The 18,650-nt window shown below is 41.0% G+C and overlaps 1 protein-coding gene across 5 annotated transcripts in view; it reads right to left on the bottom strand.

The window, feature by feature from the left end:
- Positions 1-18,650, bottom strand: part of LOC139759733 (uncharacterized) — a 129,783-nt gene that overhangs the window by 38,023 nt on the left and 73,110 nt on the right. For all 5 annotated transcript variants that reach the window (XM_071682130.1, XM_071682134.1, XM_071682131.1 and 2 more), the window contains 2 exons: positions 12,172-12,327; positions 8,572-8,709 (listed from right to left, as the gene is read on the bottom strand). In XM_071682130.1, the coding sequence (XP_071538231.1) occupies positions 8,572-8,709; positions 12,172-12,327 (294 nt within the window). The remainder of the gene's footprint in view (positions 1-8,571; positions 8,710-12,171; positions 12,328-18,650) is intronic.

The following is an 18,650-nucleotide window of genomic DNA, read 5'->3' as shown; positions in this document are numbered from 1 at the left end:
TGTTCATCATAGTGAATGGATAAATTCCTCCCATATGGATGGTGAGGGGAAGCCCTCACACTGTCCATTCTCAATGATCTATTGCAAATTATCGCTTACCCTATTCATATTCATGACTGCTATGGCCACTCTCCTAATATTCTGGATCTGTTCTTCACCTCTAATCTATCCTGCTATAACAAAATCTTCCCAAAAATTGGTTCACCTGATCACAATATACTATATCTATTCAAATGGCATCTTTCCCTCCAGCAGCCCCTTCTAAGCATACATATTGGCACCTCAACAAAGCTGACTGGAAAATTCTTTTCCAACTTCTCTTAGATAAATTAGTCTCTTACTTTGTGATGCTTCTGTCTCCATCAAACACACAGCAAAAGTTATCACTGCAGAAATGAAAACAATTATTCCCTCTTCCTCAAAGACAATCTCTTCTTCCAACTGTTCCTGTTTTAAGGCCATTCAGGCAAGGGATAAGGCATGTCAAGCTTGGAAAGCTCTCCTTCCTCTGACTCCCCTTCAGCTTATATCTGCCCATAATCATTTACATTACATTATCCATGAGGCAAAGCATTCCTTTAGCCATCTACCTATACATCTTCCTGGCTTTTAGCTAAGGGCATTGCTAACAACTTTTGTCATTCTACCTTTCCTTCATTTATCCCTTCTGACAGTACTACAGCTGTTCTCCCATAGACAAAGCAATGCTCATGGTTTCAGTTTCTAACTGCACACTGGATGACTAACATTCCCTCACCCCCTAAGGCTTCTCTTACTAATCCTATGCCCCTTACCATAATCTCTTTTCAGACTATCAAAAAGATCTCTCTCTGAATGCAGGTAAGGATTATGGTCCTCATGTACTGAAAGAGAGAGCTTCTGAACTTGCACCTCTGCTTGCACATCTGTTCGGTTTCAGTTTAAAAATCAAGACTTTTCCTTCTTATTAGATATATCTCATCTCTAATAAGGGTGGCCATTCCGAGCCCTCTAGTTATCATTCATTGCTTTGACACTTACCATCACTAAAGGTGAGTCAGTGGGTGGGTGAGTGGGTGGAAGGGCAAATGTGTTGGAAGAGTAAGGAAGATCTGGGAGGACAAAATGGGTATCTGAATGGAAGATTCACGTGTGCTATAATTGAGAATATACGTAATAGTATGAATGTGTTGGAAACAAAATGTTTGAGGGCACTGTGTGGTGTGATGAAGCTAGATACGAGTAAGTAATGAAAGGATAAGAAAGAGGCAAGATAGTAAGAAGAATTTAGTTATGAGATCTAAGAGGGTGTGCTGAGATGGTTTGGATATATGGAGAGAATGAGTGAGGAGAGGTTGACAAAGAGGATACACGTGTCAGAAATGGGGGAACAAGGAGAATGAGGGGGATCAAATCAGAAATGGAAAGATCGAATGATTACTTCACTAGTACTTGGGTCTAAATATGCAGGAAGGTGAAAAGCATGCATAGGTGAGTGAACTGGAATGAAATGCTATGCTGGGAGCGACAGCCTGTAATAGACTCAACCAGGAATGCAAAGCACCAGGAGAAAACCACAGAAAGGTTTATAGGGATAATCTGGTTGTGGATATGGGGCAGCTTACCTTTCACAAAGCATCTCCATCAACCAATCATATGCATTCTCCAGATCCACAAATGCTACATACAAATCCATCTCTTTTTCTAGGTATTTCCCACATACATACATTCTTTAAACACCTGATCTACATATCCTCTATCACTTCTAAAACCACACTGCTCATCCCCAATCTGATGCTCAGTACATGCCTTCACCCTCTCAATCAATACCCTCCCATACAATTTTCCCGGAATATTCAACAAATTTATGTCTTTGTCCAATGGCACTCAACATGCATTCCAACTAATCCTCAGGCACTTCACCATATTCATATCTATGTATCTATACTTGATTGCCGCTTCCTGCATCAACGAGGTGGCACCAGGAAACAGATTAGGAATGATCCATACACTCGTATACACACACACACACACACATATATACATATATACACATGAAAGCCCATTTTTTTTTTTTTTTTTTTTCATACTATTCGCCATTTCCCGCGATAGCGAGGTAGCGTTAAGAACAGAGGACTGGGCCTTTTTTTGGAATATCCTCACCTGGCCCCCTCTGTTCCTTCTTTTGGGGGAAAAAAAAAAAAAAAAAAAAAAAAAAAAAAAAAAAAAAATGTACACATTCATACTTGTTTGCCTTCAATCCATTCCCAGCATCACTCTGCCCCACAGGAAACAAGAATACTTCAGCATGGTAGCACCAGGAAAAGACATGAAAGGCCACATTCGTTCACACTCACTCAGTCTCTAACTGTCATATCTTCCCTCTTTCCCAATAATTGCTTCAGTTATCCATTATATCATTTTGAAAAGTCTGACTGTTATATGTTAAAATGTGAATTGTTTATTTGACAGTATATTAGTATGTGACAGTATATTAGTATGTATCTTTACTATTCTTACAATTTATGGGATACCAAGAAACATTAGATATATGAAAAATTAATACAAAGTACTTTTGTATAAAAGATAAAAAGTATTGGAATGTTTTGTTCTCTCTCTCTCAATAAATTTTGGTAGGATGTTGTACAACAATTTTCTGGTAAATGTATTGTGTTATCTGTACACATCTTGGTGATTTCACTGGTGATTTCAGAGAACTATTTAGAAAACTGAGGCCAGTATATTTGCCTTCAACTTGCCAAGTAAGACAAATAGAGGGAGACCATTATATTAGGAGTAAATTATGTTATATATATGTTCAGAGCATAAATCTATTTCTGTTGATGTAGGTATATTTCTATTTCTAACAACCTGTGGTTGGTATCTAACCAGTGTTAGATGGAAAAGGATATGTATATGTATATATTTATTCATTTTACATATTAAACTTAGTCTCTGTCTCCGTTAACGAGGAAGCACAAGGAAACACACAAAAGAATGGCCCAACCCACCCACATACACATGTATATACACACACATCCACACACGTGTATATACATACCTATACATTTCAACATATACATACATATAAATACACAGACATACACATGTACATATCCATAATAGCTACCTTCATCCATTCCCGTCGCCACACCACCACACATGAAATGGCCCCCTCCTTCACATGCCCTGGTTCAATCTATTGACAATGTCAATCCCAGTATACCACATCGTTCCTTGCATGCCTTTCACCCTCCTGTATGTTCATGCCCCGATCACTCAAAATCTTATTCACTCCATCCTTCCACCTCCAATTTGGTCTCCCACTTCTTGTTCCCTCCACCTTTGACACACACATCCTCTTTGTCAATCTTTCCTCACTCATTCTCTCCATGTGACCAAACCATTTCAATACACCCTCTCTCAACCATACTTTTTATTACCACACATCTCTCTTACCCTTTCATTACTTACTCAACCAAACCACCTCACACCACATATTGTCCTCAACATTTCATTTCCAATACACCACCCTCCTCCACACAACCTTATCTATAGCCCACACCTCGCAACCATATAACATTGTTTGAACCACTATTCCTTCAAAAATACCCATCTTTGCTCTCTGAGATAACGTTCTTGCATTCCACACATTTTTCAATGCACCCACAACCTTCGCCCCCTCCCCCACCCTGTGACTAACTTCCGCTTCCATGGTTCCATCTGCTGCTAAATCCACTCCCAGATATTGAAAACACTTCACCTCCTCCAGTTTTTCTCCATTCAAACTTACATCCCAATTAACTAGTCCCTCAATCCTACTAAACCCAATAATCTTGCTCATATTTACATTTACTCTCAGCTTTCGTCTTTCACACACTTTACAAAACTCAATCATCAACTTCTGCAGTTTTTTACCTGAATCAGCCACCAGCGCTGTATCATCGGCGAACAACAACTGACTCGCTTCCCAAGCACTCTCATCCACAACAGACTGCATACTTGCCCCGCTCTCTAAAACTCTTTCATTCACCTCCCTAACAACCCCATCCATAAATAAATCAAACATCCATGGAGACATCATGCACCCCTACTGCAAACCTATATTCACTGGGAACCAATAACTTTCCTCTCTTCCTACTCGTACACATGCCTTACATCCTAAATAAAAACTTATCACTGCTTCTAGCAACTTACCTCCCACACCATATACTCTTAAAACCTTCCACAAAGCATCTCTATCAACTCTCTATGCTTTCTCCAGATCCACATATGCTACATACAAATCAATGCTTTTCTAATCATTTCTCACATACAAAGCAAGCACCTGATCCACACATCCTCTACCACTTATGAAACCACACTGCTCTTCCCCAATCTGATGCTCTGTACATGCCTTTACATTCTCAATCATACCCTCCCATATAATTTCCCAGAAATACTCAACAAACTTATACCTCTAAATTTGGACACTCACCTTTATTCTTTTGCCTTTGTACAATGGCATTATGCATGCATTCTGCCAATCCTCAGGCATTTCACCATAAGCCAGACATACATTGAATATCCTTACCAACCAGTCAACAACACAGTCACCACCTTTTCATAATAAATTCCACTGCAATACCATCCAAACCCGTCAACATGCCAGCTTTCATCTTCCGCAAAGCTTCACTTCTCTGTTTACCAAATCATTCTACCTGACCCCTCTCATTTCGCACTCTATCATTACACACAATCAACAAACCTTCAAAATACTCACTTCACCACTACTTCTTGTTACCTCCCCATTAGCCCCACTTCACCAATGTTCCCATTTGTTCTTGTCTTATGTACTTTATTTACCTCCTTCCAAAACATCTTTTTATTCTCCCTACAATTCAATAATACTCCCTCATCTCAACTCTCATTTGCCCTTTTTCACCTCTTGCACCTTCCTCTTGACCTCCTACCTCTTTCTTTTATACATTTCCCAGTCATTCACACTACTTCCCTGCAAAAATCATCCAAATGCCTCCCTCTTCTCCTTCACTAACACTCCTTCTTCTCTTTCACTAACAATCTTACTTCTTCATCCCATCACTCACTACCCTTTCTAATCTGCCCAACTCCCATGCTTCTCACGCCACAAGCATCTTTTGCGCAAGCCATCACTACTTCCATAAATACATCCCATTCCTCCCCTTCTTCCCTTACATCATTTGCTTTCACCTTTTTTCCATTCTGCACTCAATCTCTCCTGGTACTTCCTCACACTAGTCTCCTTTCCAAGCTCACTTACTCTCACCACTCTTCACCCTAAGATTCTCTCTTCTGAAAACCTCTACAAATCTTCACCCTTGCCTCCAAAATATAATGATCAGACATCCCTCCAGTTGCACCTCTCAGCACATTAAACATCCAAAAGTTTCTTTCACGTGCCTATCAATTAAAACATAATCCAATAACACTCTCTGGCCATGTCTCCTACTTACATACGTATACTTACGTATGTTTATCTCTCTTTTTTAACCTAGTACTCCTAACCACCAGTCCTTTCTCAGCATACAAATCTACAAGATCTTCACCACTTCCATTTACAACACTGAACACCACATGTACACCAATTATACCCTCAACTGCCACATTACTCATCTTTGCATTCAAATTACCCATCACTATAACCTACTATCATGCATCAAAGCTGATAACACACTCACTCAGCTGCTCTCAAAACACTTGCCTCTCATGATCTATCTTCTCATGACCAGGTGTAGAGGCACCAATAATCACCCCTTTCTCTCTATCCACTTTCAGTTTTATCCATAGAGTTTACTTTCTTACACTCTATCACACACTCCTACAACTGCTTCAGTAGTGCTACTCCTTCCTTTGCTCTTGTCCTCTCACCAACCCCCTGACTTTACTCCCATGACATTCCCAAACCACTCTTCCCCTTTACCCATGAGCTTTGTTTCACTCAGAGCCAAAACATCCAGGTTCCTTTCCTCAAACATACTACCTATCTCTCCTTTCTTCTCATCTTGGTTACATCCACATACATTTAGATACCCCAATCTGAGCCTTCAAAGAGGATGAGCACTCCCCACATGACTCCTCGTTCTGTTTCCCCTTTTAGGGGAGGGTTTCTAGCTCCCAGCTCCTGTCCCCTTTAGTCGCCTTCTACGACACACGGGGAATGCGTGGAAAGTATTTTCTCCTCTATCCCCAGGGATACCCTACCCCTGTATATATATGAAAAATATATATTTTCGTACATACACGTCCGCCATTTCCCGCATTAGCAAGGTAGCATTAAGAACAGAGGACTGAGCCTTAGAGGAATATCCTCATTTGGCCCCCTTCTCTGTTCCTCTTTTTTGGGGAAAAAAAATGTTAGCCAAATGGTAAGGGAATCTGTCCACCCTAAATCTCTGTTTAACAGAAGCCATTATTTGACAGTTCTGATTTAATGTATCTATGGGCTGATTATAACCCTTAGTGGAAGGGATGAGGTCGTAACAGAGGTTACAAATATAATGTCACCTTTGGTGAGGCTATATCACTGGGAGTACAGTTTCATCAAAGAACTTCAAACTTCTAGTCTAAATTTTCCTGCCACAGGATATAGCACTCCCTCAGGCTGCCAAAGACTCTGGTAAGAGATCCTACGTACTTCTAAGGCTTTTTTTTATAAGGAAGTCTAAGCATCTACAATTATCTTCAACCAGTCATGGCATCACAACAATGTCCATAATGTCCAGAGAGCAACAAACATAATATCTATCATAAAGCCCTCCAAACAACCCAACTCCCCTCCTCCTACAGCCCTACAGGACTTATCTCTTCAACATGCTCAGCACTAAATTCTATGTGACCCCACTAAACCTCTCCCACAAAAACCACTTCATTACTAACCAAGTACAAAATAAAAATTCTATCCTATACTTGCACTTCAGTAACCTCTATACACAAATTCCCACCACTCAAACATATATAACACCGGAAACACTCACACACACTGAAATACCCCAACAAGCATTAAACAACCACCTTCCCAACTCAGTCCAAATTTCACACAATTACACAATACACCCATCAAAAGGCACCCTTCTATGACAAACACTTTTCCATCTACCCTCTGGACATCATCTAACCCTATAACACGACAAATATACACCAAAATCCTTCATATCCATTAAAAACTTCCATATAAAGATGACACGGCACTTACGGCTCAACTGCCCTCAACTTCGCAGAAGGACACACACACAAAAATCTACACACTTTCAGTCCCAACCATTGGACATGGTTGGCTTCCTAAGTACTGCAGAAGACTCAAAAAGATAGAAAGGACTCCTAGGGTGGGAAATAATTCTATCTATATCTCTAATGCTTGTTTCAAATGGAACTCCCTCAAAGGGGTGGCCATGCCAATAGTCTCTCTATATTTCAACTGGAACTCCCTCAAAGGGGTGGCCACGGCAATAGTCTCTCCATAACTAAAGAACTCCAACGATGCTTCTTAGCATTTAGTGCCTCACCCTTAACCAGCCACTGGCAAAGGGCAACTCCAGAATAGTGTCTGCAGAAGCTCCTACCTAATATTCCTAATGACTACTACTTTCTAATGCTCTTACCTCCTACTTCAAACTAAAACTCATGCACAAATGTTCCTACCAATACTTCTATCAACTGCTCCTACTGTTGCGAAAAGGCAGGGCTAGCACAGTGCTCACCACAGGAAGATGTAGGGGTATAAAGAATGAGCTGCACGACTAAGTGTTGTCAAGTGTTACATATGACAAGGAGAGATGGTGTGTTTGTGGGCAGAGAGCCAGTAGTCCATATGTTAGTGAGGCAGAAAGAAAAGACAGCTACCTTGTCAGGGGAGTGCAACTTGACAACCACTAAAGTGCTGACTCACTAAGCATATGTCAGTAACTCTCCTGATACCCAGGCGGGTAGTACTGGTAATATACCTCCCTGATCGTTGGCAGCCTACCAACTACTACCTATTTAATCTGATCTTAACACTTCTTGATACATTGCGAACAATTGTTCCACTCTTCCTTTGCTGAATACCCTCTTCCTAAAAACACCTATTATATCAACCTTTAAAAGTCATTTACTCCTTCACATGCCATACAGCCATAGAAATCCATGTTGCATGCATCTGCATGTATGCTGTTCATGTCCCAAGCCACATGCACCTTCTTTGGACAATGTTTTGCTGAAAAGTAATTTCCAATCTTAACCTAAAGATGGGGTAAGAACACATATGCCTTATTCCCTAAGGATAACTTTGTTATTAAGTTATACACACAAACAAATTTCTAATACTGATCAATGTTTCTTACAGCAAAGTTTCTATCTCATTACCCAATTTTCAAACCATTTTCCACCAATGTGTTAGGCCTTTAAGTTTCCACTTAATACTCTTCCATTGTAATATCAACAATTACAAATTTCTAGCCACCTAACAATATTGTTACTTAAAATAACCCAATTACAAGTATCTTTAACCAAATAATTTCAAAAACTTTTAACCAGTCTACAGTGCAGTACCATAATACATGCCCCTCCACTCAATGGTTTACTAGTATTACATACCCCTGGGTGAATTACACTTGTAGCACACGCCACGTGATGAGAAGTTATGGAACTGGCATTTTGGACATGACCAGTCTCCAGGACGCATGTCACGCACTCCTACACCAACGCGTCCGACAGAACCCATGGAATCTCCATCTGCAATGAGGATGACTCACAGTTTGTTAAGAGCACCTAAAATCAATCTTCCTTTTCACTAATATTTGATTAACTTGAAATTCACAGTGCTGCATACTGTTTTTCCATTCTTTCCTGAGTGACTGGTGATCTGATGATCAGCTATGGAGATTATTTAATACCGACAAACTAATAGCCAAGGCTGTAACTAATAATACTCATATTATAGAAACCATGTCAGCCCAGCATACATTCTTTGAAAAGATGAAGAAAGATTGGCTTAGACAAACAGAATACATAAATTCTTTTTTCACATGTTAATAATTTCCTGCATTACCAAGGTAGCACCATAAGCAGATGAAGAAATTGCCACATTTGCTCAAACCCAATCTTCTGCTGACATGTATAATGCAGAGCCCCAACCAAACCTACAGACCTTTCTGTGGTTCCCCCAGAACGATCATGACAATGTAACTTCCTATGCACCATATCACTCCAATTAACTCATCACTTTCAAGCTTTACTCCCTCCTGCATGTTCAGAACCCCAAACTCTCAAAACATCAACTCCATCGTCATACATCCACCTGAGGCTCTTGCTCTTTATTGTTCCCTCCAGCACCAATGTGCAAACCCTTCTACTCACCCATCCTCTCCATATGTCCAAACCATTTCATCATGCCCTCTCCAGCTCTCTCATACTTAGACCTCTCTCTTGTCCTATCATCTCACAATCAATCGACCATCCTTGCATCACTGTTTCCCTAGCATTTAACATCAAACAAATCCATCACTTTCAGTACATTTCTATCTTGGGCCTATGCTTAACAAACACACGTCACCATGGAGCTACTATACCATCAAACACACCCATCTATACCCTCAATGACAATGACCTCTCTTCCTACACATTCATTATGCCCAAACCTTTAACCCCCTATTACCCACTATATGGCTTACTTCCAGTTCTATGTTCACCCATTGGTATCTAAGGAATCTCACTTCAAGGTTCTTTCCCTCTAAACTCATTCTCCAACCGAAGTCTCTCCACTGCTACTTCTAATAACTCTGCTTTTATTCAACTCACCTCCCTGACTCCCTTGTCCCCAACAGATTGCACACCCATCCCTTACTATCCACCCATAAATCAAACAGCTATCGTGACATATTACACACACACACTGCAACAGACCAACCTTCAACTAGAGCCATTCACCCCTTCCTCACTTCCTACTCAAGTACATGCATTACTCTGATAAGAACCAAGCTTCGAAAACTTTCCTCGCACATCATATAGTCGAAACAACTTCCATACAACATCTGTATCAACCCTTGTATAAGTTTTCTCTAGATGCATAAATTCCAGATAAATTCTTTTTTTTTTGATATTTTTTCTAGCAAATATACTTAGAAAAAAAATCAACATATCCTCTACCACTCCTGAAGCAATATTGTTCCCATCATTCTGAAGCTCTGCACATTCCAACATCCTTTCAATCACCATTCCATCTAAACCTAACTTTGCAAAGGTTAATGTAAAGTTTACTTACTTGTTTTTCAAACTTATGATCTAGTCTTATCAAATTCCCATACGGCTCCTCACTACAGGTTACAATGTTCACAAGCCATTTTTGAAAGTTACAAAACCAAAGATAATCAATTATTATCAAACTTTGTCGCTGTCTCCCATGTTAACAAGCAGCGCAAGGAAACAGACGAAAGAATGGCCCAACCCGCCCACATACACATGTATATACATACATGTCCACACATGCACATATATATATCTATACCTTTCAACGTATACATATATTTACATACACAGACATACATATATACACATGTACATAATTCATACTTGCTGCCTTTATTCATTCCCGTCACCAGTCCTCCTCTAGCACGCGCACGAGGTAGTGCTAGGAAAGGACAACAAAGGCAACATTTGTTCACACAGTCTCTAGCTGTCATGTATAAATGTACCGAAACCACAGCTCCCTTTCCACATCCAGGCCCCACACAACTTTCTATGGTTTACCCAAGACGCTTCACATGCCCTGGTTCAAACCATTGACAGCACGTAGATCCCGGTACACCACATCGTTCCAATTCACTCTATTTCTTGCATGCCTTTCACCCTCCTGCATGTTCAGGCCCCTATTGCTCAAAATCCCTTTCACTCCAACCTTTCACTTCCAATTTGGTCTCCCACTTCTCCTCGTTCCCTCCACCTCTGACACATATATCCTCTGTCAATCTTTCCTCACTCATTCTCTCCATGTGACTAAAACATTTCAATACACCCTCTTCTGCTCTCTCAACCACACTCTTTTTATTACCACACATCTCTCTTACCCTTACATTACTTACTCGATCAAACCTCCTCAGACATCTCATTTCCAACACATCCATCCTCCTCCGCACAACCCTATCTATAGCCCATGCCTCGCAACCATATAACATTGTTGGAACCCCTATTCCTTCAAATATACCCATTTTTGCTTTCCAAGATAATGTTCTCGACTTCCACACATTTTTCAATGCTCCCAGAACTTTTGCCCCCCTCCCCCCCCGTGACTCACTTCTGCTTCTATGGTTCCGTCCGCTGCCAAATCCATCTCCTAGATATCTAAGACACTTCACTTCCTCCAGTTTTTCTCCATTCAAACTTACCTCCCAAATGACTCATCCCTCAACCCTAATGTACCTAGTAACCTTGCTCTTATTCACATCTACTCTAAGCTTTCTTTTTTCACATACATTACCAAACTGCATCACCAGCTTCTGCAGTTTCTCACCCGAATCAGCCACCACCGCTGTATCATCAGTAAACAACTGACACACTTCCCAAGCCTCTCATCCACAGCAGACTGCATACTTGCCCCTCTTTCCAAAATTCTTGCATTCACTTCCCTAATAACCCCATCCATAAACAAATTAAACAACCACGGAGACATCACACACCCCTGCCGCAAACTGACATTCACTAAGAACCAACCATTTTCCTCTCTTCCTACTCGTACACATGCCTTACATCCTCTATAAAAACTTTTCACCGTTTCTAGCAACTTGCCTCCCACACCATATACTCTTAATACCTTCCACAGAGCATCTCTATCAACTCTTATCATACGCCCTCCCACACCATATACTCTTAATACCTTCCACAGAGCATCTCTATCAACTCTTATCATACGCCTTCAGATCCATTAAAAAAAATTAATAAATATTCATACCTACAAATCATTTTTAAGATGAATCCCCGAAGATTGCATTTGAAAAGCAATGAAGCTACTCAACCCAAATGACCACCATACATTTACAAGTATCATAGACATCAGTGAAACAAAATCACATTAGGCATTACTTTGTGATCATCTAATTTTGCTTGGTTCAAAGACCAAAATAGTGGATGATAAATAAGTACATGCTAAGAGCCATATAATTGACAAGCAAACTCTAACTAAAAATCTACAATATAACATACCTTTGCAAGTCCTACATTTCAGACAAGCAGTGCGCGAGGCAAAATTGGAGAACTGACAGCTTGGGCAATACCAATCTCCTGGTTTGCAACTGGAGCGGCCACTAGAGTACCGGTCACGACTGCCTGAGTCTTGATCTGAGTACCGGTCCCATCCACCTGTCACAAAAAGGTAATCAATCGTATGAGCTACATCAAAACTATCTTTTAATAAACCAATTGGGAAATCTGAATCAAAGGAATGAACGACCCAACTGATGCCTCATTTGAAGGCAGGAGCACCATACTAGCCAACTATTAACATAACTTCACAAGACATTTCTCCACTATTTTGATCTTCACTCAAATCCTAATTCAGTGTTGTAGATCAGGAACACATGCCTCTGGCACATCACCACGCCCCATTTTTCTTTACATCAACCTGTGTCTACTATGTTTACGAGAACACAAGCTTCAAACTAATACAGGTGTTTCATACTTTTTCACTTCACACTCAAGTGATCCATCAACTAAGGCCAAAGTCTCCATTCACATGACTTTCACATGCAAAATGCTTCTACTGCATTCAATCCACAAACATTCCTCTAAACATCAACAGATATCTCTCTCACCTAAATCTAATTTCTCTACAAGAGTCACTCTCTTCCATGGCCTATCTTTCCCCCTTTTACCTTCTACTCTACATCTTTTTAAGCATCTGTATGTTGCCCATGTTCATCCATTACTGATGCTACTAAAGTACTTCTTTACACCTTTTCTACCAACTCTTGACTTACTGAACACTTTTTTTTATTCCATAATTTACTGCCATTTCTGTGTTAGCAAGGTAACACCAGGAACAGATGAAGAAAGGCCACATCTGCTCACATCTGTTCTCCAGCTGTCACAACCGAGACCTAGAAACCTTAACAAGGTTTACCTTATTTGTTTCACATGCCCTGGTTCAGTTCCCTGGCAGCACAACAACCCCTGTATAAAACAACATTACAATTTACCCTAACCCGTGCATGCCTTTCAACCTCCTGCATGTTAAGACTCCAATTGCCTAAAATGTTTTTGACTCCATGCTTCCATCTTAAACTTGGTCTCCTGATCTCTCCTCTTCTGACAAGTACATCCTCTCTGTCAACCTTTCCTCACTAATTCTTTCATTCTTTCCATATATCCAAACCATTTCACCAAGCCCCCTTCAGCCCTTTTAACCACACTTTTTATTACTGCATCTCTCAAGCTTTCATCACTTAATCAAACCACCTCACGTTACATATTATCCTCACTTCACATTGAACCCCCTCCACACAGCCACATCTACAGCAAATGTCTTGCAACCATACAATATTGCTTGGAATACTATACTTTCAAATGTACATATTTTTGCCCTCCCAGATAACATTCCCTCTTCACACATTCTTCAGTGCTTCCAGAACCTTACCTCCTCACCTACCCTATGACTCGCTTGCAAAGTTCCATTTCCTGCAAAGTTCACTCCTAGAGTCAAACACACTTCATTTCCTCGAAGTTTTCTCTATTCAAACCCCAACTAACCTGTCCCTCAACCCTAATAAACCTGATAACTTTGTACTTATTTACATCTACACCTAACTATCTTTCACACACTATTCCAAGCTCAGGCACCAACTTCTGCATTTTTTCTCTCAAATCTGCCACAAATGTGGCAGGGTTGCGTGGTTTCCACTGTTTAATTTGTTTTTGGATGGGGTTGTTATGGAGGTGAATGCAAGAGCTTTGGAGAGAGTAGCAAGTATGCAGTCTGTTGTGGATGAGAGGGCTTGGGAAGCGAGTCAGTTGTTGTTCAATGATGACAGCGATGGTGGCTGATTCAGGTGAGAAATTGCAGAAGCTCATGATGCAGTTTGGTAAAGTGTGTGAAAGAAGAAAGCTGTTAGTAAAGGTGAATAAGAGCAAGGTTATTAGGTTCAGTAGGGCTGAGAGACAAATCAATTGTAATATAAGTTTGAATGGAGAAAAACTGGAGGAAGTGAAGTGTTTTAGATATCTGGGAGTGGATTTGGCAGCGGATAGAACCATGGAAGTGGAAGTGAATCAATCATAGGGTGGGGAGGGGGCAAAAATTCTGGGAGCGTTGACAAATGTGTGGAAGGTGAAAACATTATCTTGGAAAGCAAAAATGGGTAAGTTTAAAGGAATAGTGGTTCCAACAATGTTGTATGGTTGCAAGGCGTGGGCTATAGATAGGGTTGTACGGAGGAGGGTGGATGTGTTGGAAATGAGATGTTTGAGGCAATTATGTGGTGTGAGGTGGTTTGATTAAGTAATGGAAGGGTAAGAGATGTGGTAATAAAAATATAGAGAGTGTGGTTGAAAGAGCAGAAGAGGGTGTTTTGAAATGGTTTGGTAACACGGAGAGAATGAATGAGGAAAGATTGACAAAGAGGATATACGCGTCAGAGGTGGAGGGAACGAGGAGAAGTGGGAGACCAAATTGGAAGTGGAAGGATGGAGTGAAAAAGATTTTGAGCAATTGGGGCCTGAACATGCAGGAGGGTGAAAGGCGTGCAAGGAATAGAGTGAAATGGAACGATGTGGTATACCAGGGTTGACATGCTGTCAATGGAGTGATCCAGGGCATGTGAGGTGTCTGGGGTAAACCATGGAAAGTTCTGTGGGGCCTAGATGTGGAAAGGGGGTTGTGGTTTCGGTACATTATACATGACAGCTAGAGACTGAGTGTGAACAAATGCAGCCTTTGTTGTCTTTTCCTAGCGCTGCCTCGCACATGTGTGTGTGTGTGTGTGTGTGTGTGTGTGTGTGTGTGTGTGTGTGTGTGTGTGTGTGTGTGTGTGTGTGTGTGGGGGGGGGGGTCTTTTCATGTGTGGCTGGGTGGCAATGGGAATGAATAAAGGCAGCAAGTATGAATTATGTATATGTGTATATATGTATATGTCTGTGTAAATATATATATATATGTATACGTTGAAATGTATAGGCATGTATATGTGTATGTGGACGTGTATGTATATATATGTGAATGTGGGTAGGTTGGCCCATTCTTTCATCTGTTTCCCTGTCCTAACTCACTAACGTGGGAGACAGCGACAAAGTATAATAAATAAATATGTATAAATTTGTTTATGGATGGATGTTTAATATATTTATGGATGGGGTTGTTAGGGAGGTGAATGAAACAGTTTTAAGGAGAGGGGCAAGTATGCAGTCTGTTGTTGTGGATGAGAGGGCTTGGGAAGCGAGTCACTTGTTTGCTGATGATACAGTGCTGGTGGCTGATTCGAGTGAGAAACTGCAGAAGCTGGTGATGCAGTTTGGTAAAGTGTTTGAAAGAAAGCTGAGAGTAAATGTGAATAAGAGCAAGGTTATGAGGTACAGTAGGGTTGAGGGACAAGTCAATTGGGAGGTAAGTTTGAATGGAGAAAAACTGGAGGAAGTGGAGTGTTTTAGTTATCTGGGATTGGATTTGGCAGCGGATGGAAACATGGAAGAGGAAGTGAGTCACAGAATGGGGGAGGGGACGAAAGTTCTGGGAGCGCTGAAAAATGTATGTTTGAAGGAATAGTCGTTCAAACAATGTTATATGGTTGCGAGGCATGGGCTATAGATAGGGATGTGCGGAGGAAGGTGGATGTGTTGGAAATGAGATGTTTGAGGACAATATGTGGTGTGAGGTGGTTTGATCGAGTAAGTAATGAAAGGGTAAGAGATGTGGTAATAAAAAGAGTGTGGTTGAGAAAGCAAAAGAGGGTGTTTTGAAATGGTTTAGTCACATGCAGAGAATGATTGACAAAGAGGATATACGTGTCAGAGGTGGAGAGAACGAGAAGTGGGAGACCAAATTGGAGGAGGAAGGATGGAGTGAAAAAGATTTTGAGTGATTGAGGCCTGAACATACAGGGGGTGAAAGGTGTGCAAGGAATAGAGTGAATTGGAATAATGTGGTATACCGAGGTAGACGTGCTGTCAATGGATTGAACCAGGGCATGTGAAGCATTTGGGGTAAACCATGGAAAGTTTTGGGAGGTCTGGATGTGGAAAGGGAGCTGTGGTTTCGGTGCATTATACAAGACAGCTGGAGACTGAGTGTGAACGAATGTGGCCTTTGTTGTCTTTTCATATAGGCACCTCGTGCGTGTACTGGGGGAGGGGGTTGTCATTTCATGTGTGGCGGGCTGGCAACGGGAATGAATAAAGGCAGCAAGTATGAATTATGTACATTGTAAATATGTATATGTATGTGTATGTGTACATATGTATATGTCTGTGTATGTATATATATGTATACGTTGAAATGTATAGGTATGTATATGTGCGTGTGTGGACATATATGTAAATACATGTATATGTGGGTGGGTTGGGCCATTCTTTCGTCTGTTTCCTTGCACTACTTCGCTAATGCAGGAGACAGCGACAAAGTACAATAAAATAAATAAAAAATATCTTTATTTACTAAAGAAATATATTTCCTTTATTATTACACTGTCGCTGTATCCCGCACTAGCAAGGTAGAGTAAGGAAACAGACAAAAGAATGGCCCAACCCACCCACATACACATGAATATACATACATGTCCACACACACACATATACATACCTATACATTTCAACGTATACATATATATACACACACAGACATACACACACACATATATATATTTTTTTCATACTAATCACCATTTCCCGCGTTAGTGAGGTAGCGTTAAGAACAGAGGACTGGGCCTTTGAGGGAATATCCTCACCTGGCCCCCTTCTCTGTTCCTTCTTTTGGAAAATTAAAAAAAACGAGAGGGGAGGATTTCCAGCCCCCTGCTCCCTCCCCTTTTAGTCACCTTCTACGACACGAGTCGTATATATATATATATATATATATATATATATATATATATATATATATATATATATTTTTTTTTTTTTTTACTTTGTCGCTGTCTCCCGCGTTTGCGAGGTAGCGCGAGGAAACAGACGAAAGAAATGGCCCAACCCCCATACACACGTACATACACACGTCCACACACGCAAATATACATACCTACACAGCTTTCCATGGTTTACCCCAGACGCTTCACATGCCTTGATTCAATCCACTGACAGCACGTCAACCCCTGTATACCACATCGCTCCAATTCACTCTATTCCTTGCCCTCCTTTCACCCTCCTGCATGTTCAGGCCCCGATCACACAAAATCTTTTTCACTCCATCTTTCCACCTCCAATTTGGTCTCCCTCTTCTCCTCGTTCCCTCCACCTCCGACACATATATCCTCTTGGTCAATCTTTCCTCACTCATTCTCTCTATGTGCCCAAACCATTTCAAAACACCCTCTTCTGCTCTCTCAACCACGCTCTTTTTATTTCCACACATCTCTCTTACCCTTACGTTACTTACTCGATCAAACCACCTCACACCACACATTGTCCTCAAACATCTCATTTCCAGCACATCCATCCTCCTGCGCACAACTCTATCCATAGCCCACGCCTCGCAACCATACAACATTGTTGGAACCACTATTCCTTCAAACATACCCATTTTTGCTTTCCGAGATAATGTTCTCGACTTCCACACATTTTTCAAGGCTCCCAAAATTTTCGCCCCCTCCCCCACCCTATGATCCACTTCCGCTTCCATGGTTCCATCCGCTGACAGATCCACTCCCAGATATCTAAAACACTTCACTTCCTCCAGTTTTTCTCCATTCAAACTCACCTCCCAATTGACTTGACCCTCAACCCTACTGTACCTAATAACCTTGCTCTTATTCACATTTACTCTTAACTTTCTTCTTCCACACACTTTACCAAACTCAGTCACCAGCTTCTGCAGTTTCTCACATGAATCAGCCACCAGCGCTGTATCATCAGCGAACAACAACTGACTCACTTCCCAAGCTCTCTCATCCCCAACAGACTTCATACTTGCCCCTCTTTCCAGGACTCTTGCATTTACCTCCCTAACAACCCCATCCATAAACAAATTAAACAACCATGGAGACATCACACACCCCTGCCGCAAACCTACATTCACTGAGAACCAATCACTTTCCTCTCTTCCTACACGTACACATGCCTTACATCCTCGATAAAAACTTTTCACTGCTTCTAACAACTTGCCTCCCACACCATATATTCTTAATACCTTCCACAGAGCATCTCTATCAACTCTATCATATGCCTTCTCCAGATCCATAAATGCTACATACAAATCCATTTGCTTTTCTAAGTATTTCTCACATACATTCTTCAAAGCAAACACCTGATCCACACATCCTCTACCACTTCTGAAACCACACTGCTCTTCCCCAATCTGATGCTCTGTACATGCTTTCACCCTCTCAATCAATACCCTCCCATATAATTTACCAGGAATACTCAACAAACTTATACCTCTGTAATTTGAGCACTCACTCTTATCCCCTTTGCCTTTGTACAATGGCACTATGCACGCATTCCGCCAATCCTCAGGCACCTCACCATGAGTCATACATACATTA

Source organism: Panulirus ornatus, chromosome 34, assembly GCF_036320965.1.
Source record: "Panulirus ornatus isolate Po-2019 chromosome 34, ASM3632096v1, whole genome shotgun sequence".
Classification (NCBI taxonomy): Eukaryota; Metazoa; Arthropoda; class Malacostraca; order Decapoda; family Palinuridae; genus Panulirus; species Panulirus ornatus.
The sequence above is the reverse complement of the archived record's forward strand: the minus strand, read 5'-3'. Positions and strand labels throughout refer to the sequence as shown.